Consider the following 26,782-nt stretch of genomic DNA (forward strand, 5'->3'; position numbering starts at 1 on the left):
TCCCTCTCCTCCTCCCTCTCCCTCTCCTTCTCCTCCTCCCTCTCCTCCTCCCTCTCCTCCTCCCTCTTCCTCTCCCTTATCTCCTCCCTCTTCCCCTCCCTCTCCTCCTCCCTCTCCCTTCTCTCCTCCCTCTCCTTCTCCTCCTCCCTCTCCTCCTTCCTCTCCCTCTCCCCCTCCCTCTCCCTTATCTCCTCCCTCTTCCCCTCCCTCTCCCCCTCCCTCTCCTCCTTCCTCTCCCTCTCCCCCTCCCTCTCCCTTATCTCCTCCCTCTTCCCCTCCCTCTCCTCCTCCCTCTCCCTTCTCTCCTCCCTCTCCCCCTCCCTCTCCTCCTCCCTCTCCCTTCTCTCCTCCCTCTCCCTCTCCTCCTCCCTCTCCCTTTCCCCCTCCCTCTCCCGCTCCTCCTCCCCCTCCCCCTCCCTCTCCTCACTCCCCCTCCCCATCCCCATTGTAATTCAGTGATCATTACTGGAGGTGTTGAAGGTTTCTTCCTGCTCGTAGCACGGTCCTGGCTCGACTCTTTCCCCTGCTGTTCCTAACACTCATCGTCCTCTCTCCTCACACCCCATTCAGGCCAGGAAAAAAGTGCTTGTTGAGTGTGACCCAAGCAGGCGGGCAGCGCTCTGACAATACAAACACAACAAACGCAACCGAACGCCACCCGCATAACCCACATGTAACCACACTGTTAAAACTCCATTAATTTTTCAGCAAATATTCAGCTAACAACTGTGAACATTCAGGGGACATTGTGTAAAGAATGGTTTTGGAGCCAGCTCGTTCTCTCTCCACTCCACTCCCTCGTCTTTTTGAAAAGCATCCTCTCTTTGAAGGCTGCGACGGGAAGAGGGAACGATTAAAGTAGTCACGAAGCAAATTAACATGTCAAAAGACCCAGAATAAATACCCCAGGCCGCTCTCTACCCAGACACCCCATCCCTCCCGTCTGCTCTCCCCTCTGCTTCCCTCTCTGTCCTTCCCTCTCTCCGTGGGTGACTTGTTTTTCAGTCTCCTCCTCTTTCTCTCTCACCACTCTTCTACCCCGCTTTCTTTTTCTTCCTTTCTTTCTTTCTCCTTTCTCTCTCTCTCTTATTCTCTCCTGGAAAAGCATGGTTGATGGACAGACAGAAGGCTCTGAGGAGGAGCGAGAGAGAAAGAGAGAGTGAGGGGGAGGGAGAGAGAGACATGGGCTCCAATCAAGAGGGCTCGGGCAGATAATTTGAAAGAGAGTGAATGAGAGAGGGTTTGAGGCTCTGAAAAGAAAAGAGAGCCACTGCCACTTTCATTGACTTGACTGAGGGAGAAATAGTACTTTTGCAAAAAGGAGAGAGAGAAAGAAGGGGGCAGTGAGATGGAGAATAAGACAAAGAAAGGGAGTTAAGTGGGAGAGATTTAGTTCCAGTTTGGCAGTCTTCCTTTTTCTCCACTTCATCCATCTCTTCACCATCTCCCCAAAATCCCTCTGATCAAGGGTATTCTAGAACTGATGTTGAGGTGTGTGTGTGTGTGTGTGTGTGTGTGTGTGTGTGTGTGTGTAAGTGATCCATCTCTGTGAAATGTGTATGTGCTTCTGTGTGTACGATTGAGGTACGATCACCCCCTTAACCGTGGCTTTTCTCTTAACATTTCAATCATGTAGCGTGAGCAGCACAGCTGAATACAACACCAACATAACCACACATAGATGCTTTGCCTGCCAACTCTTCCTCGGTTTCTCACAATGGAGGCTGATTGCAAACACCTTGACGAGTGTTTCATCTATCTCTCTCTCATTCCCTCCCTCTCTCATTCCATCTCTCTCTCCCTCCGATTTCTATCTTAAGCTCCCTCTATCCTGGCAGGCAGAGGAGGTGGTATTTTCTTCACTCATGATCTTCTTCCCGAGCTCAGAACTCCTCTGGGAATGAAAGGCCTGGCTGTGGTAATCAGTTAGGGGTTATGACAAAAAGAGCGCCCAGGAAAAAAAAAGGCTTGATCTACTCTGATGGGCCAGAGTCTCGATTCAATGCCCATTTTAATAAGAAAAGGCCTCTTCTAATCACAATCTCCGTGCCGCTGGCACACTAGCCTTTCCCCCCTCGGTAAACACACTAACATACGGACACACACACTCATACACTGATGAAACTCTGTGTCAGAGCCAGAACTCAGGAGGTGGGGATAGCGGTATGTATGTGACGTGTGTGTGTGTGTGTGAGGTGTAGCTGGAGGACTGGTGAAATGTAATGTGAGAGGCTGGGTCTGGGAGTGCTAGCACCAGCCAGGGAAGAGGTGTAGCCGGAGGACTGGTGAAATGTAATGTGAGAGGCTGGGTCTGGGAGTGCTAGCACCAGCCAGGGAAGAGGTGTACGTTTTCCTGTCGTAGGGGCAGTGGTGTAAAGTACTTAAGTAAAATGTATTTTTTTTGCGTGTCTGTACTTTACTATTTACATTTTTGACAGCTTTTACTTTTACTTCACTACATTCTTCACTAAAATAATATACTTTTTAATCCATATGTTCTCCATGACACCCAAAAGTACTTGTTACATTTGAAATGCTCGGGCAGGACAGCAACATGGTCCAATAACACTTTGTCATCCCTACTGCCTTGGATCTGGCGGACTTACTAAACACAAATACTGTGCTTGTAAAGGATTGTTGGAGTGTTCCCCTGTCTAATGTACATTTTAAAAAAGAAAGAAAATCGTGCCGTCTGGTTCGCTTAGTATAAGGAATTTGGTGTATAGAATTTCCTTTTACTTTGAACTTTTACTCAAGTATGACAATTGCGTACTTTTCCCACCACTGTACACAAGTACATTTAAAACTAGATACTTTTAGACTTTTACTCAAGTAGTATTTTACTGAGTGACTTTCAGTTTTACTATTCAGGTATCTTTACTTTTACTCAAGTATGACAAGGGTTTACTTTTTCCACACGTCTCAAGGATTATAAACCTTGATCCTGCTTGATGCACAACCCTGTCATACTGCAGGAGAAATTTCCCTTGAAGCCTCTCGACAGGGAGGAATGGGAGAGAGGGAGAGAGACGGGGGAGAAGGGGAGAGAGATAGACAGTGAAAAAGAGAGTGAGCGATAGATATATAGAAAAACAGGGATGTATCACTGCTTTGATAAACACCCTGAGATGTGAAAGGTGAAGCAGTGGGTTATGGGCAGAGGGGGTGATCGGTCTTTAAACACATGTTTCCTGGTTAAGTCATGACCCCAGTTAGGAAGTCAATATTACTGCTATTGGTTTCCAGCCTCAGATCAGCCTGCCCTAAGGAGGTAGTGATGAAGGAAGATAGAGACAGAGGGAGAGACAGAGAGAATAGAGGGAGAGACAGAGAGAATAGAGGGAGAGAGAATAGAGGGAGAGAGAATGGATGGAGAGACAGACATAATAGATGGAGAGACAGACATAATGGATGTAGAGACAGACATAATAGATGGAGAGACAGACATAATATATGGAGAGACAGAGAGAATAGATGGAGAGACAGAGAGAATAGATGGAGAGACAGAGAGAATAGATGGAGAGACAGAGAATAGATGAAGAGACAGACAGAATAGATGAAGAGACAGAGAATAGATGGAGAGGGTGAGAGTATGGTAGTTTAGTGAGATGAAGAAAGAGATCAACAAGACAGATAGATGGCGAGAAACTTGACACACTAATTTCTGGTAGTGCCAATTTTGAAACTTCAAAGCCGGCCATACATTTTCAATTGAACTGTTTTCTGTTCATGTTTGGGGTGTCCCTCTATCACTCTGTAGACGTGTCTGTCTGCATATCAAATGTGTAGCCTAAACGCTACACATTAGCACTGTAACCTGCCCTAACCGCACGCAATTTTCCTACATATCAGGTTACCCATCCTCCTCAGCCCTCCTCACCACCAGGTTCAACCAGCCAGGGGGAAAGCCAAGGGTTAACGATGGGGGCGTTACCATGACAAAGCAGCTGACAGCATTTTTAGCTTCCAGGGGTATTGCTTCCATGTCAACACATGACCTCATTTCTGGATCTGGAGTAGGCCTCTTCTCAGGGACAGGCAGGGGAAGGTCAGTGGGAGCAGCAACAGGTCTAAGAGACATGACAAGAGGTCAGGGGTCTGCAGAGTGACAGTAGTGCTGGGGACTGTGTGATTCTGGGATGGGATGTTTGGAGAATTAGTGACCCTGCAAAGTTGTATGCATACACACAGGCCTGGCGGACACACAAAGGAATGCACTCAGTGTTCACACACACACACACACACACACACACACACACACACACACACACACACACACACACACACACACACACACACACACACACACACACACACACACACACACACACACACACACACTTACAGTGTCAACATAACAGAGTTACATACACACACACACACACACACAGAGCACATGCACTAACACACAGAGCTCATACGTGCGCACATAAACACACACAGACACACAATAGAAGGTGTTTGGCCCCAGACAGACTGACGGCTGGGAGCTACTAGTGGATTACCTAATCAAACAACCTAAAATACCCTGCATGTGATTAGCAGATATTATTGAGGTTGTAGTGAAATGCTTGTGTTTCTAGCTCCGACAGTGCAGTAATATCTAACTAAATGCTTGTGTTTCTAGCTCCGACAGTGCAGTAATATCTAACTAAAAGCTTGTGTTTCTAGCTCCGACAGTGCAGTAATATCTAACTAAATGCTTGTGCTTCTAGCTCAGACAGTGCAGTAATATCTAACTAAATGCTTGTGCTTCTAGCTCAGACAGTGCAGTAATATCTAACTAAATGCTTGTGCTTCTGGCTCAGACAGTGCAGTAATATCTAACTAAATGCTTGTGCTTCTAGCTCAGACAGTGCAGTAATATCTAACTAAATGCTTGTGCTTCTAGCTCTGACAGTGCAGTAATATCTAACTAAATGCTTGTGCTTCTAGCTCCGACAGTGCAGTAATATCTAACTAAATTCTTGTGTTTCTAGCTCAGACAGTGCAGTAATATCTAACTAAATGCGTGTGCTTCTAGCTCAGACAGTGCAGTAATATCTAACTAAATGCTTGTGCTTCTAGCTCCGACAGTGCAGTAATATCTAACTAAATGCTTGTGCTTCTAGCTCCGACAGTGCAGTAATATCTAACTAAATTCTTGTGTTTCTAGCTCCGACAGTGCAGTAATATCTAACTAAATGCTTGTGCTTCTAGCACAGACAGTGCAGTAATATCTAACTAAATGCTTGTGTTTCTAGCTCCGACAGTGCAGTAATATCTAACTAAATGCTTGTGCTTCTAGCTCCGACAGTGCAGTAATATCTAACTAAATGCTTGTGTTTCTAGCTCCGACAGTGCAGTAATATCTAACTAAATGCTTGTGTTTCTAGCTCCGACAGTGCAGTAATATCTAACTAAATGCTTGTGCTTCTAGCTCAGACAGTGCAGTAATATCTAACTAAATGCTTGTGCTTCTAGCTCCGACAGTGCAGTAATATCTAACTAAATGCTTGTGCTTCTAGCTCCGACAGTGCAGTAATATCTAACTAAATGCTTGTGCTTCTAGCTCCGACATTGCAGTAATATCTAACTAAATGCTTGTGCTTCTAGCTCAGACAGTGCAGTAATATCTAACTAAATGCTTGTGCTTCTAGCTCCGACAGTACAGTAATATCTAACAAGTAATATCTAACAAATTAACATAAACCCAATACAACATAAACCCAATACAACAAACCCAATACACACAAATCTGAGTAGGAATGAGTTAAGACTATATATATACCCATGGAAGAGCGATGTTAGAGCAGAACAGACTAAGATACAGTAGAATAGTATAGAATGCAGTATATACTGTACATATGAGATGAGTAATGCCAGATATGTAAACATTATTAAAGTGACTAGTGTTCCATTCCTTAAAGTGGCCAGTGATTCCTAGTCTATGCCTATAGGCAGCAGCTTCTAATGTGCTAGTGGTGGCTGTTTAACAGTCTGGTGGCCTTGAGATAGAAGCTGTTTTTCAGTCTCTCGGTCCCCGCTTTGATGCACCTGTACTGACTTCGCCTTCTGGATGATAACAGGGTGAACAGGCAGTGGTTCGGGTGGTTGATGGCCTTGATTATCTTTTTGGCCTTCCTGTGACATTGGGTGCTGTAGGTGTCCTGGAGGGTAGGTAGTTTGCCCCCGGTGATGCGTTGGGCAGATCGCACTACCCTCTGGAGAGCCTTGCGGTTGCGGACGGTGCAGTTGCCATACCAGGTGGTGATGCCCGACAGGATGCTTTCAATTGTGCATCTGTAAAAGTTTGTCAGGGTTTTAGGTGACAAGCCACATTTCTTTAGCCTCCTGAGGTTGAAGAGGCTCTGTTGCGCCTTCTTCACCACGCTCTCTTTGTGGGTGGTCCATTTCAGTTTGTCGGTGATGTGTACGCCAAGGATATGTGTGTGTGTGTGTGTAATGACTGAATTATGTACGTAGGTGATTTATAACGTGCTTGAGGAAATACTGACCTTTGTTTACCTTATTTATAGAGACCGTTTCCATATTGCTTCCCTTTCCTCTTCTCCTATTCTTATAGCCGTGTGTGCGTTGTTTGTTCCCCTTTCACATCCTCCCTTTGCCTGTCCCAATCTTGTTGACTCTACAGTACAGGATAGCGACCACATCAGCCAATTGTTGATCTGTGTGTGGTGGGAAGTCCCTTAGCACAACAACACTAGCATATCCCCCACCACACGGTTAACCCCCCCTATAATTGAATAAAAATCCAACTCAGGAAAGCATGTCAGATACTCCCCTCCTACCCTCTCACCACCACCTTTCCCCCTTCAGGACTCTGTGGAATTGTAGCATAGACATTTTATTTGATTTTTGAACATGCATTTGACCTTTATTTAACTAGGCAAGTCAGTTAAGAACAAATTCTCATTTTTAATGACGGCCTAGGAACAGTAACCACTTAGTTTACCTACTGCACCACTGTCCCCTGCTAGAAGAATCCCTCAAAGCCTGCTGTGTGTTTTTGTGCACGTAAGATTTTGAAACAGAGTGTATGTGCAGTATAAATGTGTATGAGAGACTTTGTGTGTGTTTGAGTGTACATGCAGTTGTGTATAGAACATATGCAAGAGTGTGTGTTGGTATGAGTGTGTGTGTTGGTGTGTATGTGTGTGTAGGCATTGTTATTCATTATCCACCTGCCGTGTGAATCCTGGGTCACAAAAGGTCTGTAGCGTTCTGGCGCTAACCCGGCCTGGGTGGTGCCACCCGCAGAACCTGGCATGGGCACAAGAGTGGAATCTGAGCACCCCTCCACCTAATAGGGCCAAGTCAAGAAATGTTTCACCACACACAAAGGTGGATCTGTTTAAACTACCTGCCACTCTGTCTCTTTCCCGTCTCTCTGTTTCTCTCCCTCTGTCTTTCTTTCTCTCTCTCTGTCTCTGTCTTGCCCACTATCTCTTTCTTTCTCTCTGTCTCACTTTGTCTCAATCTCTCTCTGTTTTTTTGCCCTCTCTCGCTCTCGCTCTCTCGCTCTCCATCCCAGAAGTCCCCCTCCACACCCTTTGTCCATTCTTGAAGGGTGGACTTTTCCTCTCAGTGTAATACAGTCGATTTCGCTGATATAGCCATTGTGCTAAAAGGCTCCTGGAGACTGTGGTCCAACACAGAGAGAACAGGGTGGAGTGGTGGAGAGGTGGGAAGTGGGGCCTACGTGACATAAAGAATACAGAGACCTGGGCCTGCAGGAGGTTTGAAAACAATATTTCAATATTAAAGTCATGCAATCCAAATAATAACAATAGTAGGTACCATGATGCAACCCGTTAAGCAAAATGGATGAGAACAGTCATTACCTTTTAAAAATGATCTGTCCTATGTTCTTAAATAGTTAAACTTGGAGTTTGATAGTGGTCTAAAATCATAAATGTTGTTAATTTATGCACAAACAAAAATGATGCAAACAATTTCTCTATTCTTCATTTGTACCTCAGGTTTTCCCTCTGTTGTGTTGGCCTCAGGTTTTGGCTTGGCGTGTGTTCATAGTTGTGTCAGATAAAGCCATTTTAATTAGAGCAGCTTCTTGGGTGATGGATTGCTTCTGTTGGAAATACATTTATATATCATCTGGCTCTGACAGACAGACCCAGACAGACCTCTGGCAACCAAGGGGAACTGGTCTGGCATCAGCTTTATATATTAGCCATGTTCGCTCTCCTATCAACTGTTATCATTTTTGGTTAAAATTGGACCTTAATTAGGGCTACTATGGACATCACCCCAGATATGAGCATTTAGTGCTTCTACTACGACTCCTTTTCCCACCATACAGGTTAAGGTTAAGATGCGTGTCTGTCATCAATCATTGTGATAGGTTTCGGTGGCCGTGTGTCTCTCATCCATCACACTGATAGGTTTCGGTGGCCGTGTAGCTGCGTGTCACCTTCAGAGCCGGGGGTAATTAATAACCCCACAGACTGAGTTAACAACTTAACCTGTTCCACGATCCTGCTGTTTTAATGACAGTTGCTAGCGGTTAGCGCCTAGTTAGCCCCAGCTAATAGCCAGAGGCTCAGGTTTTTGGATTTGTATGTATTGTACTATGAATTTTTCACTTTTTCTCTCTCTGTGAGTTTGTGTGTGTGCGTGGGAAGGGGTAGTCCCTTACTTAGAAACCTGTTTCATTCCGGCTGTCTGCTAGCTGGGAGAGAGAGAACCCAAACTGTTGCTACAAACTTGGAAGCACAGAATTGTCTAGAATGTCATTGTATGCTGTAGCATTAATATTTACCTTCACTGGAACTAAGGGGCCTAGCCCAGACCATGAAAAACAACCCCAGACCGTTATTCATTATCCACCAAACTTTACAGTTGGCGCTATGAATTCGGGCAAGGACAGACAATTTCTACTGATACGCGCTTCAGCACTCGGCAGTCCCATTCTGTGAGTTTGTGTGGCCTACCACTACGCAGCTGAGCAGTTGTTGCTCCTAGACGTTTCCACTTCACAAAAACTGCACTTACAGTTGCCTGGGGCAGCTCTAGCAGGGCAGACATTTTATGAAATGACTTGTTGGGAAGGTAACTTATGACGGTGCCACATTGAAAGTCACTGAGCTCTTCAGTAAGGCCATTCTACTGTCAATGTTTGTCTATGGAGATTGCATGGCGGTGTGCTCAATTTTATACACCTGTCAGCAACAGGAGTGGCTGAAATAGCAAAATCCACTCATTTGAAGAGGTGTCCACATACTTTTGTATATATAGTGTAGTTTGAAAATAACATGCTGGCTCTTTAAGGTAGAGGAAAGAAGGAGATTCTCTCTTTGCCCTCAGGTTTGAAAACAGATCGCTTTGTTGTGAAAGAAAAGGCTTTGTGAGGACGCCTCAGTCCCCTTCAGAAGAACACTCACTGTCTGTTAGGACTGAGACAAGAGCCACTGAATTTCAGAACCAAAAGAAAACAAAGCATTTGGAAGAAAGGGGGAAACGATATAGTTTGAACTTGATTATTTTTCGGTATAAAGGAAGCAATTGTTCTGTCTGGGAAAGCCCAGTTTATGTGTGTTTAGCGTGTTGCATTCTTGGGTTTGGGCTGGCTATTCATGGGGTTCTTTCGTTCTTTCTATCATGCCTTATGTCTCGAGTGTATAGGAAGCTTTGTTGTGTGGCCTGGTGTGTGGGTATCTGCCATGGTTTGCGTGCGGGTCAGTTGATGAAGTTTTAGTAGCTGGATGTGTGGGCTAGTGAATTTCAGTAGGCTACTGTGGAGGATATTGTGGGCTATTTGAAGACTAATGTGCAGGTAGTTGTCATTGTGTGGAGGACATTGTTGAGTTTTTAGTCGGTGGATGTGTAGGTAGTTAGTTGTCATTGTATCGCCAGCTTTTGTGTGGTTTTTGCAGATGGGCGCGTCGGCCGTTTTGTTTTGAACAGATGTTTTCCACTTTCCCATCGTCTCACACGGTGAGCCCAATTCACCAACACAATCCCCACCACCCCGACAAAATGACTCGTTAACTCTGAGAAGCCCCCTCTCCTTATCCCACACCCCCACATGTGCTTCAGCTTACAGACAACACAGAGAGAGGAGAGAGGGGTGAGGAAGGGTGACAAAGAAAAGACTAAAGCAATACAGGAGGGTTGAATGAGTGAAAGAAGCGAGAGGGATGAAGGGAGGAATGCGATGTCCCAGTCGATTCCATTTTGAGCCATTCCAGAATAGAACAGTAAGTCACCAGTCCCTTTGATCTCCCAGCACCAGGATCTGGCACCTGACAAAAACCTACCGCTCTGAAAGGAGGCATGGGGAGAGAGAGAAGGAGTTGGAGGAGCGAAGGAGGGAGAGAGGAATAGGGACATGAGGAAAAGGAAATGGGGATATAGAGAAAAATACTATTACAGATGGAAGGTTGTGTGAATGCTAATGGAGAATCAGACAATATAATGAAGGCTCCTTACCTAGCCCAGCCCAGCCCATATGACTTTCTCTGAATTTCTCTGTGTGTGTGTCTGTTAATGTTTGTATTTGTCTGTTAATGTTTGTGTGCATGTTGATCATGGTCGGTCTGGGCGGTGATAAATCCATGTGGTCTTAAGGGAGATTCTTTAGTAAATCCTCAGTCGTCCAGACCACCCAGCATTGTGGTCTCTCTCTCTCTCTCTCTCTCTCTCTCTCTCTCTCTCTCTCGCGCGCGCGCTCTCTCGCTCTCTCTCACACACACACACACACACACACACACACACACACACACACACACACACACACACACACACACACACACACACACACACACACACACACACACACAGACACACACACACACAGACACACAGACACACAGACACACAGACACACAGGCACAGACACAGACACACACAAAAACTCCTAATGGGAAGCAAATTCCCTAGCTTTACTAGGATTTCACCCTCTCTTCCTAGTGCCTTTTCCTATCTGCAGGGCAAGAAACCATTATAAACACTTCTCTATGTTGACATACCCTTTCAAACTATTTCCAAGATGCAAAATCCAGACCACAAATGAAGATGCCAACCGATCTCTATGTCAAAGGGGGATTTTGAGGGTTTGCAAATAATTCTGCTGAAGAATAAGGCGGGGGCTATTTGGTAGTGGAGGTCACCTCAGGGCAGATTGATTATCACAGAGTAATAAACTCCTCAGCCGTGCACAGTGTGAGCTGGATCTCTCCTCACACCACTCTCAACCTCTCTTTATCATTACACAGAGGCCATGGCTCAAAGACCCAAAAGCATGGACCTCAATTAACTCTCCCCCCAGCTTTCTGTGAGGGGTGATCAGTCTAAACCAGCTGGACTTCCCCCGTGCCTCCCCTGGTCAGCTTCCTGGTCATAGCACATTGACAAAACCCCCTCCTAAACCTGATGTTTCTCTTAAAACTCTCAAAACAGTCACAACCCCTCAACACAATACTTGTCCCTGTCGTGCCTCTGTGACGCATTTTGGCGTTAAAGATTGTCAAAATCCTGAACAGATAGAGAGATAACACAAAGCACCTTCCGTTTTAATCCTCCCCTCGGTCTTCCACTGTGAGAAGAAGACTAGAGGCTCTCCTCTCCTCTAACCCCTGCCGGCGTGAATCAAAGAGGACCTTAGCGCTGAGCGTTAGCTGGTGAAGCGGCAGGGATTGGGTCTGATGGACTGGGAGGGGATGTGGAGATAAAGACTCAGCAGGTAGCAAGCAGCAAGCTGTACTGGGCTGGGCTGTGCTGAGCTGGGCTGTACTGGGCTGGGCTGTACTGAGCTGGGCTGTGCTGTACTGGGCTGTGCTGAGCTGAGCTGGGCTGGGCTGGGCTGAGCTGGGCTGTGCTGTACTGGGCTGGGCTGTGCTGGGCTGCGCTGGGCTGGGCTGTGCTGTACTGGGCTGTGCTGGACTGTGCTGTGCTGTGCTGGGCTGTGCTGTACTGGGCTGGGCTGTACTGGGCTGTGCTGAGCTGGGCTGTGCTGTGCTGGGCTGTGCTGGGCTGTGCTGGGCTGTGCTGTGCTGAGCTGGGCTGTGCTGTACTGAGCTGTGCTGTGCTGAGCTGGGCTGTGCTGCGCTGGGCTGGGCTGGGCTGGGCTGTGCTGGGCTGTACTGTGCTGGGCTGTACTGAGCTGGGCTGTGCTGTACTGGGCTGGGCTGTACTGGGCTGTGCTGAGCTGTGCTGGGCTGTGCTGGGCTGTGCTGAGCTGGGCTGTGCTGTACTGAGCTGGGCTGTGCTGTACTGAGCTGTGCTGTGCTGAGCTGGGCTGTGCTGCGCTGGGCTGGGCTGGGCTGGGCTGGGCTGGGCTGTGCTGGGCTGTACTGTGCTGGGCTGTGCTGAGCTGGGCTGTGCTGTACTGAGCTGGGCTGTGCTGTACTGAGCTGGGCTGTGCTGGGCTGTGCTGTGCTGGGCTGTGTTGGGCTGAGCTGGGCTGTGGGATACCAAAGGCTATGCTAAGCCTGTGGCTAGCTGATGTTAACGGGGGAGGGAGAGGAAGACACACAGGGAAAGGAGCCCAGTTTCATTATTGTGGCGCAGAGTAAGGGATTTCCCTCACTTTTTGGGGTTTGTGGACTTTCTTGTGTGTGGGTAGGTGTGTGTGTGTTCCTTGTGTGTGTCTGTGTGAAAAGGCATGAGTTTGAGTTAGCGTGGTGGATGCATGTGGGACTTTGAACACTACTCAAAGTGTTTGTGTGTTTTGTCTCATGAATTTATGAATATGGATTTACAAATGCCTTTTTGGGACTGATGGACTTACCCAGCCTTTTATAAAACACTCAGATAATTACACACTTTTATTCTACAGGGAAATGATTCCTCACACACACACACACACACACACACACACACACACACACACACACACACACACACACACACACACACACACACACACACACACACACACACACACACACACACACACACACACACACACACACACACACACACACTTACAGTGTCAACATAGCAGAGTTACACACACACACACACACACACACACACACACACACACACACACAAACACACACACACACACACACACACACACACACACACACACACACACACACACACACACACACACACACACACACACACACACACACACACACACACACACCCTAGGGCTCAATGCCAGGGCCCAATGCCATTTGCTGGTCCTGCCGAGGACTCAGTGATTGACAGGCTATTTTGCCCAATTGGTATCCTGTCTGTCTGAACCGCACCTCTCACAGAATCCATCTTTTGTCCTCCTCTTCTGGTCCAGTGCTCTTGGGTGAAATGGAACCCTCTAGACTTCCCAGATATTATGGAAACCGGTACAGTAGAGAGGAACTCCTTGAAAGCCGAGATCTCAGATTTAGCTGTCAATCAAGAGGAAAGGGTAGCACCAACCTTCACCATAGTCAGAAAAGTGTCACCTAGGTTACAATTTGAGGCATTTGTAGTGTAGTGTAGGCCTTATGGACTGAGAACCTGGCTCAGAGGAGACACTGGGCCAAACGAGGTGACATTTGTTTGTTAAATGTGTTGGAACGCCCATGGCTTTGCGTACATTTCACATTGCAGCCCTGCCAATAAAGCATAGTTTAATTCTAGAGAGGGAGGAGGGGCGGTTCTGTGATATTTTTTGTAACTCTTGTATGGTAACTCTCTATATTATTCTGATGAAAGCCAGCCTCAGGGCATTGGTGAAATGTCTGCGTTTGAGAGGAGAGATGGGTAGAACTGGAGAAAATTAATAGAAGATAGAAACCTCAGTCAGCTTGTTGAATCACCCAACAAGAGAAGGAGAAATAGAAAGCCAGAAAGAGAGAGATAGATATGATTGACAGAGTGCAGCATTACACAGTGCGTGGTTTTACTATCTTGTAGTGTGTACTCCCTGTGAGTGTTCTATGTTCCCTGCCGATTGACTTTGTCTCTCTCGCTATCTGTGTTCTTACAGCCTGTAAGATTGGCTACTACCGTGCTCTGGCCACAGACGGTGCCTGCTCCAAGTGTCCTCTCCACAGCTACTCTGTCAGAGAGGGATCCACATCCTGTGCCTGTGACAAGGGCTTCTTCCGCTCAGAGACTGACCCTGCATCCATGCCATGCACCAGTAAGTGTACACGCAAGCACCTACGCATGCACACACACACACACACACACACACACACACACACACACACACACACACACACACACACACACACACACACACACACACACACACACACACACACACACACACACACACACACACACTAACACAGTGGTTGCACACACAGCTGGTGTTTAATAGTTGCATTCTGATTCCAGGTGGTACTTAGTGATCACTCAATGTGACAAAGAACTAATGAGGAAACACTGCATCCAAGATTCACTCTTCCACCAGAGAGTGAGAGCGATAGGGAAGGAGAGAGAGAGAGAGCGATAGGGAAGGAGAGAGTGATAAGGAAGGACTGATAGGGAAAGAGACTGCATCCCAGATTCACTCTTCCACCAGAGAGTGAGAGCGATAGGGAAGGAGAGAGAGAGAGAGCGATAGGGAAGGAGAGAGTGATAAGGAAGGACTGATAGGGAAAGAGACTGCATCCCAGATTCACTCTTCCACCAGAGAGTGAGAGCGATAGGGAAGGAGAGAGAGAGAGAGTGATAGGGAAGGAGAGAGTGATAAGGAAGGACTGATAGGGAAAGAGACTGCATCCCAGATTCACTCTTCCACCAGAGAGTGAGAGCGATAGGGATGGAGAGAGAGCGATAGGGAAGGAGAGAGAGCGATAGGGAAGGAGAGAGAGATAGGGAAGGAGAGAGAGAGCGATAGGGAAGGAGAGAGAGCGATAGGGAAGGAGAGAGAGCGATAGGGAAGGAGAGAGAGAGCGATAGGGAAGGAGAGAGAGCGATAGGGAAGGAGAGAGAGCGATAGGGAAGGAGAGAGAGATAGGGAAAGAGAGAGAGAGCGATAGGGAAGGAGAGAGAGCAATAGGGAAGGAGAGAGAGATAGGGAAAGAGAGAGAGAGTGATAGGGAAGGAGAGAGAGCAATAGGGAAGGAGAAAGATAGGGAAAGAGAGAGCGATAGAGATAGAGAAGGAGAGAGAGAGCGATAGGGAAAGAGAGAGTGATAGGGAAGGAGACGGAGAGCGATAGGAAGGAGAGAGAGCGATAGGGAAGGAGAGAGAACGATAGGGAAGGAAAGAGAGCAATAGGGAAGGAGAGAGAGTGCGATAGGGAAGGAGAGAGAGTGCGATAGGGAAAGAGAGAGAGAGCGATAGGGAAAGAGAGAGAGAGCGATAGGGAAAGAGAGAGAGAGAGGGATAGGGAAGGAGAGAGAGATAGGGAAAGAGAGAGAGAGCGATAGGGAAAGAGAGAGAGAGAGAGCGATAGGGAAGGCGAGAGAGAGAGCGATAGGGAAAGAGAGAGAGTGTGATAGGGAAGGAGAGAGAGAGTGATAGGGAAGGAGAGAGAGTGCGATAGGGACAGAGAGAGAGCGATAGGGAAGGATAGAGAGAGCAATAGGGAAGGAGAGAGAGAGTGATAGGGAAGGAGAGAGAGAGAGCGATAGGGAAGGAGAGAGAGAGCGATAGGTAAGGAGAGAGAGAGCGATGGGGAGAGAGAGCGATGGAGATAGAGTGCGAGCGATGGGGAAGGAGAGCGAGTGAAAGAGAAACAAAGAGAGAGCGATAGGTTAAGAGGGAGAGAGCGATAGGGAAAGAGGGAGAGAGCGATAGGGAAGGAGAGAGAGATTGATAGGGAAGGAGTGAGAGAGCGACATAGAGAGAGAGAGCGACAGAAAGAGAGAGAGAGTGATAGGGAAGGCGAGAGAGAGAGAGCGATAGGGAAGGAGAGAGAGAGAGCAATAGGGAAGGTGAGAGAGAGAGAGCAATAGGGAAGGCGAGAGAGAGAGAGCGATAGGGAAGGCGAGAGAGAGAGCGATAGGGAAGGAGTAAGAGAGAGCGATAGGGAAGGAGAGAGAGTGCAATATGGAAAGAGAGAGAGAGCGATAGGGAAAGAGAGAGATAGCGATAGGGAAAGAGAGAGAGAGAACGATAGGGAAAGAGAGAGAGATAGGGAAAGAGAGCGAGAGCGATAGGGAAGGAGAGAGAGTGTGATAGGGAAGGAGAGAGAGAGTGATAGGGAAGGAGAAAGAGAGCGATAGGGAAGGAGAGTGAGTGATAGGGAAAGAGAGAGAGAGTGATAGGGAGGGAGAGAGAGATAGGGAAAGAGAGAGAGAGAGAGCGATAGGGAAGGAGAGAGAGAGCGATAGGGAAGGAGAGAGAGAGAGCGATAGGGAAGGAGAGAGAGTGTGATAGGGAAGGAGAGAGAGAGTGATAGGGAAGGAGAGAGAGTGCGATAGGGACGGAGAGAGAGCAATAGTTAAGGAGAGAGAGAGCAATATGGAAGGAGAGAGAGAGCAATAGGGAAGGAGAGAGAGAGCGATAGGGAAGGAGAGAGAGCGATAGGGAAGGAAGAGAGCGATAGGGAAGGAGAGAGAGCAATAGGGAAGGAGAGAGAGTGATAGGGAAAGAGTGAGAGCGATAGGGAAGGAGAGAGAGAGAGTGATAGGGAAGGAGAGAGAGAGAGCGATAGGGAAGGAGAGAGAGATTGATAGGGAAGGAGTGAGAGAGCGACAGAAAGAGAGAGAGAGTGATTGGGAAGGAGAGAGAGAGCGATAGGGAAGGAGAGAGAGAGAGCAATAGGGAAGGCGAGAGAGAGAGAGAGCAATAGGGAAGGCGAGAGAGAGAGAGAGCGATAGGGAAGGAGAGAGAGAGAGCGATAGGGAAGGAGAAAGAGAGAGCGATAGGGAAAGGGAAGGAGAGTGAGAGAGCGATAGGGAAGGAGAGAGAGAGAGCAATAGGGAAGGAGAGAGAGCGATAGGGAAGGAGAGAGAGAGAGCGATAGGGAAGGAGAGAGAGAGAGCGATAGGGAAGGCGAGAGAGAGAGCGATAGGGAAGGAGAGAGAGAGCGATAGGGAAGGAAAGAGAGAGCGATAGGGAAGGAGAAAGAGAGAGCGATAGGGAAGGACAGAGAGAGAGAGTGATAGGGAAGGAGAAAGAGAGAGTGATAGGGCAGGAGAGAGAGAGTGATAGGGAAGGAGATAGAGAGTGATGGGGAAGGAGAGAGAGTGATAGGGAAACAAAGAGAGAGCGATAGGGAAAGAGGGAGAGAGCGATAGGGAAAGAGAGAGAGAGCAATAGGGAAGGAGAGAGAGATTGATAGGGAAGGAGTGAGAGAGCGACAGAAAGAGAGAGAGAGTGATTGGGAAGGAGAGAGAGAGCGATAGGGAAGGAGAGAGAGAGAGCAATAGGGAAGGCGAGAGAGAGAGAGAGCAATAGGGAAGGCGAGAGAGAGAGAGAGCGATAGGGAAGGAGAGAGAGAGAGCGATAGGGAAGGAGAAAGAGAGAGCGATAGGGAAAGGGAAGGAGAGTGAGAGAGCGATAGGGAAGGAGAGAGAGAGAGCAATAGGGAAGGAGAGAGAGCGATAGGGAAGGAGAGAGAGAGAGCGATAGGGAAGGAGAGAGAGAGAGCGATAGGGAAGGAGAGAGAGAGCGATAGGGAAGGAGAGAGAGAGCGATAGGGAAGGAAAGAGAGAGCGATAGGGAAGGAGAAAGAGAGAGTGATAGGGAAGGAGAAAGAGAGAGTGATAGGGAAGGAGATCGAGAGAGTGATAGGGCAGGAGAGAGAGAGTGATAGGGAAGGAGATAGAGAGTGATGGGGAAGGAGAGAGAGTGATAGGGAGTGAGAAAGAGAGTGATAGGGAAGGACAGAGAGAGTGATAGGGAAGGACAGAGAGAGAGTGATAGGGAAAGAGAGAGTGATAGGGAAGGTGAGAGAGAGAGAGTGATAGGGAAGGAGATAGAGAGAGTGATAGAGAAGGAGAGAGAGTGATAGGGAAGGAGAGAGAGAGTGATAGGGAAGGAGAGAGAGAGAGTGATAGGGAAAGAGAGAGTGATAGGGAAGGTGAGAGAGAGAGAGTGATAGGGAAGGAGATAGAGAGAGTGATAGAGAAGGAGAGAGAGTGATAGGGAAGGAGAGAGAGAGAGTGATAGGGAAGGAGAGAGAGTGATAGGGAAGGTGAGAGAGAGAGAGTGATAGGGAAGGAGATAGAGAGAGTGATAGAGAAGGAGAGAGAGTGATAGGGAAGGAGAGAGAGAGAGTGATAGGGAAGGAGAGAGAGAGAGTGATAGGGAAGGAGAGAGAGAGTGATAGGGAAGGAGAGAGAGAGAGTGATAGGGAAGGAGAGAGAGAGAGTGATAGGGAAGGAGAGAGAGAGTGATAGGGAAGGAGAGAGAGAGAGTGATAGGGAAGGAGAGAGAGAGAGTGATAGGGAAGGAGAGAGAGAGAGTGATAGAGAAGGAGAGAGAGTGATAGGGAAGGAGAGAGAGTGATAGGGAAGGAGAGAGAGAGTGATAGGGAAGGAGATAGAGAGAGTGATAGAGAAGGAGAGAGAGTGATAGGGAAGGAGAGAGAGAGTGATAGGGAAGGAGAGAGAGAGTGATAGGGAAGGAGAGAGAGAGAGTGATAGGGAAGGAGAGAGTGATAGGGAAGGTGAGAGAGAGAGAGTGATAGTGAAGGAGATAGAGAGAGTGATAGAGAAGGAGAGAGAGTGATAGGGAAGGAGAGAGAGAGAGTGATAGGGAAGGAGAGAGAGAGTGATAGGGAAGGAGAGAGAGAGTGATAGGGAAGGAGAGAGAGAGAGTGATAGGGAAGGAGAGAGTGACAGGGAGAGGAGACAAATACAAATGTATTCCAAATGTATTTTTTTTTCTCAGACTTTCTAGGATGGCTTTGATTCAAACCACTGGCCGGGTGTCTGTCTGTCTGTCTGTCTGTCTGTCTGTCTGTCTGTCTGTCTGTCTGTCTGTCTGTCTGTCTGTCTGTCTGTCTCTGTGTGTGTGTGTGTGTGTGCGTGTGTGTGTGTGTTTGCAGTGTGAATCTATAGACTAATAGATTAATAGCTACATATCAGTTGATATCATATGCTGCATTTCTCCATGGGAGGAAACCTATTTATCCACTACTGATAGGGTCTGATTTAGTAGGGTCTGATTTAGTAGGGCCTGATTTAGTAGGGCCTGATTTAGTAGGGTCTAGTAGACTCTGTAACCTGACCCACTACTGACAGGGTCTGATTTAGTAGGGTCTGATTTAGTAGGGCCTGATTTAGTAGGGTCTAGTAGACTCTGTAACCTGACCTACTACTGGCAGGGTCTGATTTAGTAGGGCCTGATTTAGTAGGGTCTAGTAGACTCTTTAACCTGACCCACTACTGATAGGGTCTGATTTAGTAGGGCCTGATTTAGTAGGGTCTAGTAGACTCTGTAACCTGACCCACTACTGACAGGGTCTGATTTAGTAGTGTCTGATTTAGTAGGGCCTGATTTAGTAGGGTCTAGTAGACTCTGTAACCTGACCCACTACTGACAGGGTCTGATTTAGTAGGGTCTGATTTAGTAGGGTCTGATTTAGTAGGGTCTGATTTAGTAGGGCCTGATTTAGTAGGGTCTAGTAGACTCTGTAACCTGACCCACTACTGACAGGGTCTGATTTAGTAGGGTCTGATTTAGTAGGGCCTGATTTAGTAGGGTCTAGTAGACTCTGTAACCTGACCCACTACTGACAGGGTCTGATTTAGTAGGGTCTGATTTAGTAGGGTCTGATTTAGTAGGGTCTGATTTAGTAGGGCCTGATTTAGTAGGGTCTAGTAGACTCTGTAACCTGACCCACTACTGACAGGGTCTGATTTTAGTAGGGTCTGATTTAGTAGGGCCTGATTTAGTAGGGTCTAGTAGACTCTGTAACCTGACCTACTACTGACAGGGTCTGATTTAGTAGGGTCTGATTTAGTAGTGTCTGATTTAGTAGGGTCTGATTTAGTAGGGTCTAGTAGACTCTGTAACCTGACCTACTACTGATAGGGTCTGATTTAGTAGGGTCTAGTAGACTCTGTAACCTGACCTACTACTGACAGGGTCTGATTTAGTAGGGTCTAGTAGACTCTGTAACCTGACCTACTACTGACAGGGTCTGATTTAGTAGGGTCTGATTTAGTAGGGTCAGATTTAGTAGGGTCTGATTTAGTAGGGTCTAGTAGACTCTGTAACCTGACCTACTACTGATAGGGTCTGATTTAGTAGGGTCTAGTAGACTCTGTAACCTGACCTACTACTGACAGGGTCTGATTTAGTAGGGTCTAGTAGACTCTGTAACCTGACCTACTACTGACAGGGTCTGATTTAGTAGGGTCTGATTTAGTAGGGTCAGATTTAGTAGGGTCTGATTTAGTAGGGTCTAGTAGACTCTGTAACCTGACCTACTACTGATAGGGTCTGATTTAGTAGGGTCTAGTAGACTCTGTAACCTGACCTACTACTGACAGGGTCTGATTTAGTAGGGTCTAGTAGACTCTGTAACCTGACCTACTACTGACAGGGTCTGATTTAGTAGGGTCTGATTTAGTAGGGTCAGATTTAGTAGGGTCTGATTTAGTAGGGTCTAGTAGACTCTGTAACCTGACCTACTACTGATAGGGTCTGATTTAGTAGGGTCTAGTAGACTCTGTAACCTGACCTACTACTGACAGGGTCTGATTTAGTAGGGTCTGATTTAGTAGGGTCTGATTTAGTAGGGTCTGATTTAGTAGTGTTTGATTTAGTAGGGTCTGATTTAGTAGGGTCTGATTTAGTAGGGTCTAGTAGGCTCTTTAACCTGATCTACTACTGATAGGGTCTGATTTAGTAGGGTCTGATTTAGTAGGGTCTGATTTAGTAGGGTCTGATTTAGTAGGGTCTTGTAGGGTCTTTAACCTGATCTACTACTGGCAGGGTCTGATTTAGTAGGGTCTGATTTAGTATGGTCTGATTTTGTAAGGTCTGATTTAGTAGTGTCTGATTTAGTAGGGTCTTTTAGACTCTGTAACCTGACCTACTACTGACAAGGTCTGATTTAGTAGTGTCTGATCTAGTAGGGTCTGATTTAGAGGTCGACCAATTAAGATTTTTCAACGCCGATACCGACACCGATTATTGGAGGACCATAAAAGCCGATACCGATTAATCAATCAATTTTTTATTTATTTATTTGTAACAATGATAATTACAACAATACTGAATGAACACTTATTTTAACTTAACCTGATCTACTACTGACATGGTCTGATTTAGTAGGGTCTGATTTAGGTAGGGTCTGATTTAGCAGGGTCTGATTTAGTAGTAGTTTCTAGTAGGGTCTTTAACCTACTGGCAGGGTCTGATTTAGTAGTAGTTTCTAGTAGGGTCTTTAACCTACTGGTAGGGTCTGATTTAGCAGGGTCTGATTTAGTAGTAGTTTCTAGTAGGGTCTTTAACCTACTGGTAGGGTCTGATTTAGTAGTAGTTTCTAGTAGGGTCTTTAACCTACTGGTAGGGTCTGATTTAGTAGTAGTTTCTAGTAGGGTCTTTAACCTACTGGTAGGGTCTGATTTAGTAGTAGTTTCTAGTAGGGTCTTTAACCTACTGGTAGGGTCTGATTTAGTAGTGTCTGATTTAGTAGAGTCTAGTAGGCTCTTTAACCTATTGGCAGGGTCTGATTTAGTAGTAGTTTCTAGTAGGCTCTTTAACCTACTGGTAGGGTCTGATTTAGTAGTAGTTTCTAGTAGGGTCTGATTTAGTAGTAGTTTCTAGTAGGGTCTTTAACCTACTGGTAGGGTCTGATTTAGTAGTGTCTGATTTAGTAGAGTCTAGTAGGGTCTTTAACCTACTGGCAGGGTCTGATTTAGTAGTAGTTTCAAGTAGGGTCTGATTTAGTAGGGTCTGATTTAGTAGTAGTTTCTAGTAGGGTCTGATTTAGTAGGGTCTGATTTAGTAGGGTCTGATTTAGTAGTGTTTGATTTAGTAGGGTCTGATTTAGTAGGGTCTGATTTAGCAGGGTCTAATTTAGTAGTAGTTTCTAGTAGGGTCTTTAACCTACTGGCAGGGTCTGATTGAGTAGTAGTTTCTAGTAGGGTCTTTAACCTACTGGCAGGGTCTGATTTAGTAGTAGTTTCTAGTAGGGTCTTTAACCTACTGGTAGGGTCTGATTTAGTAGTGTCTGATTTAGTAGAGTCTAGTAGGCTCTTTAACCTACTGGTAGGGTCTGATTTAGTAGTAGTTTCTAGTAGGGTCTGATTTAGTAGTAGTTTCTAGTAGGGTCTTTAACCTACTGGCAGGGTCTGATTTAGTAGTAGTTTCTAGTAGGGTCTGATTTAGTAGGGTCTGATTTAGTAGTAGTTTCTAGTAGGGTCTGATTTAGTAGGGTCTGATTTAGTAGGGTCTGATTTAGTAGAGTCTAGTAGGCTCTTTAACCTACTGGTAGGGTCTGATTTAGTAGTAGTTTCTAGTAGGGTCTTTAACCTACTGGTAGGGTCTGATTTAGTAGTGTCTGATTTAGTAGAGTCTAGTAGGCTCTTTAACCTACTGGTAGGGTCTGATTTAGTAGTAGTTTCTAGTAGGGTCTGATTTAGTAGTAGTTTCTAGTAAGGTCTTTAACCTACTGGTAGGGTCTGATTTAGTAGTAGTTTCTAGTAGGGTCTTTAACCTACTGGCAGGGTCTGATTTAGTAGGGTCTGATTTAGTAGGGTCTGATTTAGTAGGGTCTGATTTAGTAGGGTCTGATTTAGTAGTTTCTAGTAGGGTCTTTAACCTACTGGCAGGGTCTGATTTAGTAGTAGTTTCAAGTAGGGTCTGATTTAGTAGGGGCTGATTTAGTAGTAGTTTCTAGTAGGGTCTGATTTAGTAGGGTCTGATTTAGTAGGGTCTGATTTAGTAGTGTTTGATTTAGTAGGGTCTGATTTAGTAGGGTCTGATTTAGCAGGGACTAATTTAGTAGTAGTTTCTAGTAGGGTCTTTAACCTACTGGCAGGGTCTGATTGAGTAGTAGTTTCTAGTAGGGTCTTTAACCTACTGGCAGGGTCTGATTTAGTAGTAGTTTCTAGTAGGGTCTTTAACCTACTGGTAGGGTCTGATTTAGTAGTGTCTGATTTAGTAGAGTCTAGTAGGCTCTTTAACCTACTGGTAGGGTCTGATTTAGTAGTAGTTTCTAGTAGGGTCTGATTTAGTAGGGTCTGATTTAGTAGTAGTTTCTAGTAGGGTCTGATTTAGTAGGGTCTGATTTAGTAGGGTCTGATTTAGTAGAGTCTAGTAGGCTCTTTAACCTACTGGTAGGGTCTGATTTAGTAGTAGTTTCTAGTAGGGTCTTTAACCTACTGGTAGGGTCTGATTTAGTAGTGTCTGATTTAGTAGAGTCTAGTAGGCTCTTTAACCTACTGGTAGGGTCTGATTTAGTAGTAGTATCTAGTAGGGTCTGATTTAGTAGTAGTTTCTAGTAGGGTCTTTAACCTACTGGTAGGGTCTGATTTAGTAGTAGTTTCTAGTAGGGTCTTTAACCTACTGGCAGGGTCTGATTTAGTAGGGTCTGATTTAGTAGGGTCTGATTTAGTAGGGTCTGATTTAGTAGGGTCTGATTTAGTAGTTTCTAGTAGGGTCTTTAACCTACTGGCAGGGTCTGATTTAGTAGTAGTTTCTAGTAGGGTCTTTAACCTACTGGTAGGGTCTGATTTAGTAGTAGTTTCTAGTAGGGTCTTTAACCTACTGGTAGGGTCTGATTTAGTAGTAGTTTCTAGTAGGCTCTTTAACCTACTGCTAGGGTCTGATTTAGTAGTAGTTTCTAGTAGGGTCTTTAACCTACTGGTAGGGTCTGATTTAGTAGTAGTTTCTAGTAGGGTCTGATTTAGTAGTAGTTTCTAGTAGGGTCTGATTTAGTAGTAGTTTCTAGTAGGCTCTTTAACCTACTGGTAGGGTCTGATTTAGTAGTAGTTTCTAGTAGGGTCTTTAACCTACTGGTAGGGTCTGATTTAGTAGTAGTTTCTAGTAGGGTCTGATTTAGTAGTAGTTTCTAGTAGGGTCTGATTTAGTAGTAGTTTCTAATAGGGTCTTTAACCTACTGGTAGGGTCTGATTTAGTAGTAGTTTCTAGTAGGGTCTTTAACCTACTGGCAGGGTCTGATTTAGTAGTAGTTTCTAGTAGGGTCTTTAACCTACTGGTAGGGTCTGATTTAGTAGTAGTTTCTAGTAGGTTCTTTAACCTACTGCTAGGGTCTGATTTAGTAGTAGTTTCTAGTAGGCTCTTTAACCTACTGCTAGGGTCTGATTTAGTAGTAGTTTCTAGTAGGCTCTTTAACCTACTGCTAGGGTCTGATTTAGTAGTAGTTTCTAGTAGGGTCTTTAACCTACTGGTAGGGTCTGATTTAGTAGTAGTTTCTAGTAGGGTCTGATTTAGTAGTAGTTTCTAGTAGGGTCTGATTTAGTAGTAGTTTCTAGTAGGCTCTTTAACCTACTGGTAGGGTCTGATTTAGTAGTAGTTTCTAGTAGGGTCTTTAACCTACTGGTTGGGTCTGATGTAGTAGTAGTTTCTAGTAGGGTCTTTAACCTACTGGCAGGGTCTGATTTAGTAGTAGTTTCTAGTAGGGTCTTTAACCTACTGGTAGAGTCTGATTTAGTAGTAGTTTCTAGTAGGGTCTTTAACCTACTGCTAGGGTCTGATTTAGTAGTAGTTTCTAGTAGGGTCTTTAACCTACTGGTAGGGTCTGATGTAGTAGTAGTTTCTAGTAGGGTCTGATTTAGTAGTAGTTTCTAGTAGGGTCTGATTTAGTAGTAGTTTCTAGTAGGGTCTTTAACCTACTGGTAGGGTCTGATTTAGTAGTGTCTGATTTAGTAGAGTCTAGTAGGCTCTTTAACCTACTGGTAGGGTCTGATTTAGTAGTAGTTTCTAGTAGGGTCTTTAACCTACTGGTAGGGTCTGATTTAGTAGTAGTTTCTAGTAGGGTCTTTAACCTACTGCTAGGGTCTGATTTAGTAGTGTCTGATTTAGTAGAGTCTAGTAGGCTCTTTAACCTACTGGTAGGGTCTGATTTAGTAGTAGTTTCTAGTAGGGTCTTTAACCTACTGGTAGGGTCTGATTTAGTAGTAGTTTCTAGTAGGGTCTTTAACCTACTGGTAGGGTCTGATGTAGTAGTAGTTTCTAGTAGGGTCTTTAACCTACTGGTAGGGTCTGATTTAGTAGTAGTTTCTAGTAGGATCTTTAACCTACTGGTAGGGTCTGATGTAGTAGTAGTTTCTAGTAGGGTCTTTAACCTACTGGTAGGGTCTGATTTAATAGTAGTTTCTAGTAGGGTCTTTAACCTACTGGCAGGGTCTGATTTAGTAGTAGTTTCTAGTAGGCTCTTTAACCTACTGGTAGGGTCTGATTTAGTAGTAGTTTCTAGTAGGGTCTTTAACCTACTGGCAGGGTCTGATTTAGTAGTAGTTTCTAGTAGGGTCTTTAACCTACTGGTAGGGTCTGATGTAGTAGTAGTTTCTAGTAGGTTCTTTAACCTACTGGTAGGGTCTGATGTAGTAGTAGTTTCTAGTAGGGTCTTTAACCTACTGGCAGGGTCTGATTTAGTAGTAGTTTCTATTAGGGTCTTTAACCTACTGGTAGGGTCTGATTTAGTAGTAGTTTCTAGTAGGGTCTTTAACCTACTGCTAGGGTCTGATTTAGTAGTAGTTTCTAGTAGGGTCTTTAACCTACTGGCAGGGTCTAATTTAGTAGTAGTTTCTAGTAGGGTCTTTAACCTACTGGCAGGGTCTGATTTAGTAGTAGTTTCTAGTAGGATCTTTAACCTACTGGTAGGGTCTGATTTAGTAGTAGTTTCTAGTAGGGTCTTTAACCTACTGGCAGGGTCTGATTTAGTAGTAATTTCTAGTAGGGTCTTTAACCTACTGGTAGGGTCTGATTTAGTAGTAGTTTCTAGTAGGGTCTTTAACCTACTGGCAGGGTCTGATTTAGTAGGGTCTGATTTAGTAGGGTCTGATTTAGTAGTAGTTTCTAGTAGGGTCTTTAACCTACTGGTAGGGTCTGATGTAGTAGTAGTTTCTAGTAGGGTCTTTAACCTACTGGCAGGGTCTGATTTAGTAGTAGTTTCTAGTAGGGTCTTTAACCTACTGGTAGGGTCTGATTTAGTAGTAGTTTCTAATAGGGTCTTTAACCTACTGGTAGGGTCTGATTTAGGTAGGGTCTGATTTAGCAGGGTCTGATTTAGTAGTAGTTTCTAGTAGGGTCTTTAACCTACTGGTAGGGTCTGATTTAGTAGTAGTTTCTAGTAGGGTCTTTAACCTACTGGTAGGGTCTGATTTAGTAGTAGTTTCTAGTAGGGTCTTTAACCTACTGGTAGGGTCTGATTTAGTAGTAATTTCTAGTAGGGTCTTTAACCTACTGGCAGGGTCTGATTGAGTAGTAGTTTCTAGTAGGGTCTTTAACCTACTGGTAGGGTCTGATTTAGTAGTAGTTTCTAGTAGGGTCTTTAACCTACTGCTAGGGTCTGATTTAGTAGTGTCTGATTTAGTAGAGTCTAGTAGGCTCTTTAACCTACTGGTAGGGTCTGATTTAGTAGTAGTTTCTAGTAGGGTCTTTAACCTACTGGTAGGGTCTGATGTAGTAGTAGTTTCTAGTAGGGTCTTTAACCTACTGGCAGGGTCTGATTTAGTAGTAGTTTCTAGTAGGGTCTTTAACCTACTGGTAGGGTCTGATTTAGTAGTAGTTTCTAGTAGGGTCTTTAACCTACTGCTAGGGTCTGATTTAGTAGTAGTTTCTAGTAGGGTCTTTAACCTACTGGCAGGGTCTAATTTAGTAGTAGTTTCTAGTAGGGTCTTTAACCTACTGGCAGGGTCTGATTTATTAGTAGTTTCTAGTAGGGTCTTTAACCTACTGGTAGGGTCTGATTTAGTAGTAGTTTCTAGTAGGGTCTTTAACC

The 26,782-nt window shown here is 45.5% G+C and overlaps 1 protein-coding gene across 5 annotated transcripts in view; it reads left to right on the plus strand.

Moving 5' to 3' along the window:
• The window catches only part of LOC110503383 (ephrin type-A receptor 4), an 84,085-nt gene that overhangs the window by 14,416 nt on the left and 42,887 nt on the right, over positions 1 to 26,782 (plus strand). For all 5 annotated transcript variants that reach the window (XM_036961266.2, XM_036961268.2, XM_036961267.2 and 2 more), the window contains exon 4: positions 13,943 to 14,098. In XM_036961266.2, the coding sequence (XP_036817161.1) occupies positions 13,943 to 14,098 (156 nt within the window). The remainder of the gene's footprint in view (positions 1 to 13,942; positions 14,099 to 26,782) is intronic.

Source organism: Oncorhynchus mykiss, chromosome 24, assembly GCF_057628025.1.
Source record: "Oncorhynchus mykiss isolate SJ-2025 chromosome 24, ASM5762802v1, whole genome shotgun sequence".
Lineage (NCBI taxonomy): Eukaryota > Metazoa > Chordata > Actinopteri > Salmoniformes > Salmonidae > Oncorhynchus > Oncorhynchus mykiss.